This window comes from the organism of the source record quoted next (assembly GCF_019968955.1).
Source record: "MAG: Porospora cf. gigantea A chromosome Unknown PgA_NODE_6102_length_1738_cov_392.128, whole genome shotgun sequence".
In the NCBI taxonomy this organism is placed as follows: Eukaryota; Apicomplexa; class Conoidasida; order Eugregarinorida; family Porosporidae; genus Porospora; species Porospora cf. gigantea A.
This window is the reverse complement of record NW_027151798.1, coordinates 1-1,738: the sequence shown is the minus strand read 5'-3', so window position 1 is coordinate 1,738 and position 1,738 is coordinate 1. Positions and strand designations below refer to the sequence as shown.

Here is a 1,738-nt window from a genome sequence, read left to right as displayed (position 1 = left end):
TGGCCCCTTCCTCTACCAGAACTGCAGTCTGGTGGTCATGCCCTGCAGCCACGTTGGTAAGGCAGAAGGCAGCGGACTGAGCGATGTTCGTGGCGACACCTGGGGTCGATATTATTCTTACAAGCCGCGGAATCAGTTTGGCATCTATCACCTCCTGTGCGGCATCGTACACCATGTCTCGGCTGGTGCACAGGATCTTCTTCAGGTCGCTGATTCCTGTGTACATCGTGGGGAAATCATCACTGTCCAGGCGTTGCCCGATCTGCTCGAAGGCGTCTGAACGCCAGTTAAAGTCGTTAAGCTGGTTGGCCAAAGCTGACAGTTCGTCTTGCTCCGCCCCCTGTTTTGTTGGAAAGAGTCGTGTGCGTATAACTCTCATTTCTCCCATCTTCGTGGCAGTTCGGGATTATAATTTTCACGAATTCTCAAGGCATAATGTTGCGCTGTTTCAGCGCTTGACGAGCCTCAGCGATCTTGCTGCGTAGATCGGTCTCGTTGGACATCAACCTTAGAAGTTCTTCCTTGTTCATCTCCAGCATCATGCCTGTGATCTTCCCAGCGGCCTCCGGCTCGCAGCGAGCGACTACAGGGTATAGCTTCTCACCGATGACTCGTTTGTGGCGCTCCACAGGAGCGGTCTGGAGTTCATCGACCAGTGCTTGCACGTCCACCGATGCGCTGGGGGTGTAGGCCTGGGGAAACGCCGGCCCGGGCGCACGGTGCTCTGAGACCATACTTTGTCCGTTCATTCTGCGGAAATGTGAGAGACTGATGCGCTGACCTTACCTTCCACCTGGACCTTGCTGGGGCCTCCACATGTAGTTTTGAGCGGCCATCATAGGACGGCCTAGCTGCTGTGGGTACATGTACGAAGGCGGTACCTGGCCGGAGAACATCATAGGCGGTCTGGGACCCTGCATCCTGTGGTTCTGCAGTCGAGACGTGCGGGTGTCTCGGCGCTCAGCAATGGTGACGTAGAGAGGCTTCCCGCCGGCAAGCTTACCGTGCATGTCTGTCACGGCGCGGGCGGCGTCCTCCGCGCTGTGGAAGCACACAAAGCCGAAGCCACGGCATTTCCCTCGCTCGTCGGTCATCGCCTTCGCACTCGTCACTGGCCCGAAAGATGAAAACATTTCCAACAGTCTGTCGTCATCTACATCCTCAGGGAGGTTCTTTACGTAGAGGTTTTCGCCTGTGTGGCGAGTTTTCTCCGCCTGCTTGTTGTGCTGGTACTGCTCCTTCAAGTATTGCTGGCGCTCCACTCTAGATTGGGATCGGGCGACATACAGCACCGGAGCTTCGGGGTTATCCTCTAGAGCCGCAGCGTTGTCTTCAGAACTCACCAAGCTGCCCTCAAGTATTACTCGCCCATTCAGCTCGTTGACTGCTTCCCTGGCGGCGTGGTTTGTTTCGAAGTTCACGAATCCGAAGCAGCGTCCACGTGCATCTGCTCTAATGGCGCTGGAGGTTATCTCGCCGTACACTCGAAATACCGCGTCAAACTCCGATTGTGTCCACTCTTGGGGAAAGTTCTTCACGTAGATGTTGGTAAACATGGCCTCTTTTACGCCTTGCCTCTCACTCTTAGGAACATGAGAGGCTACGTACACGACTTGGTTAGCGAGTGTCAAACCGTTGACGCGTTCTATGGCTTTTTGGGCGGCTTCATCAGATTCAAAGTGGACAAACCCGTATCCCAGCGACTCTCCGTTCTCCCCGGTGCCAATCTTGCAGCTTA

The 1,738-nt window shown here is 55.2% G+C and overlaps 1 protein-coding gene across 2 annotated transcripts; it reads right to left on the bottom strand.

Moving 5' to 3' along the window:
• Nucleotides 1-425: 425 nt before the first annotated feature.
• Nucleotides 426-1,738, bottom strand: KVP18_000837 (uncharacterized protein; the record flags this gene model as incomplete). 2 transcript variants are annotated; one of them, XM_067950295.1, is made up of 2 exons in its annotated part: nucleotides 426-750; nucleotides 787-1,738. In XM_067950295.1, coding segments are annotated over 2 exons (1,277 nt in total), but the record flags the coding sequence as incomplete, so codon positions are not given. The 2 variants fall into 2 exon arrangements, with proteins under 2 accessions (XP_067807378.1, XP_067807379.1); XM_067950296.1 differs by having other exon boundaries at nucleotides 787-1,556.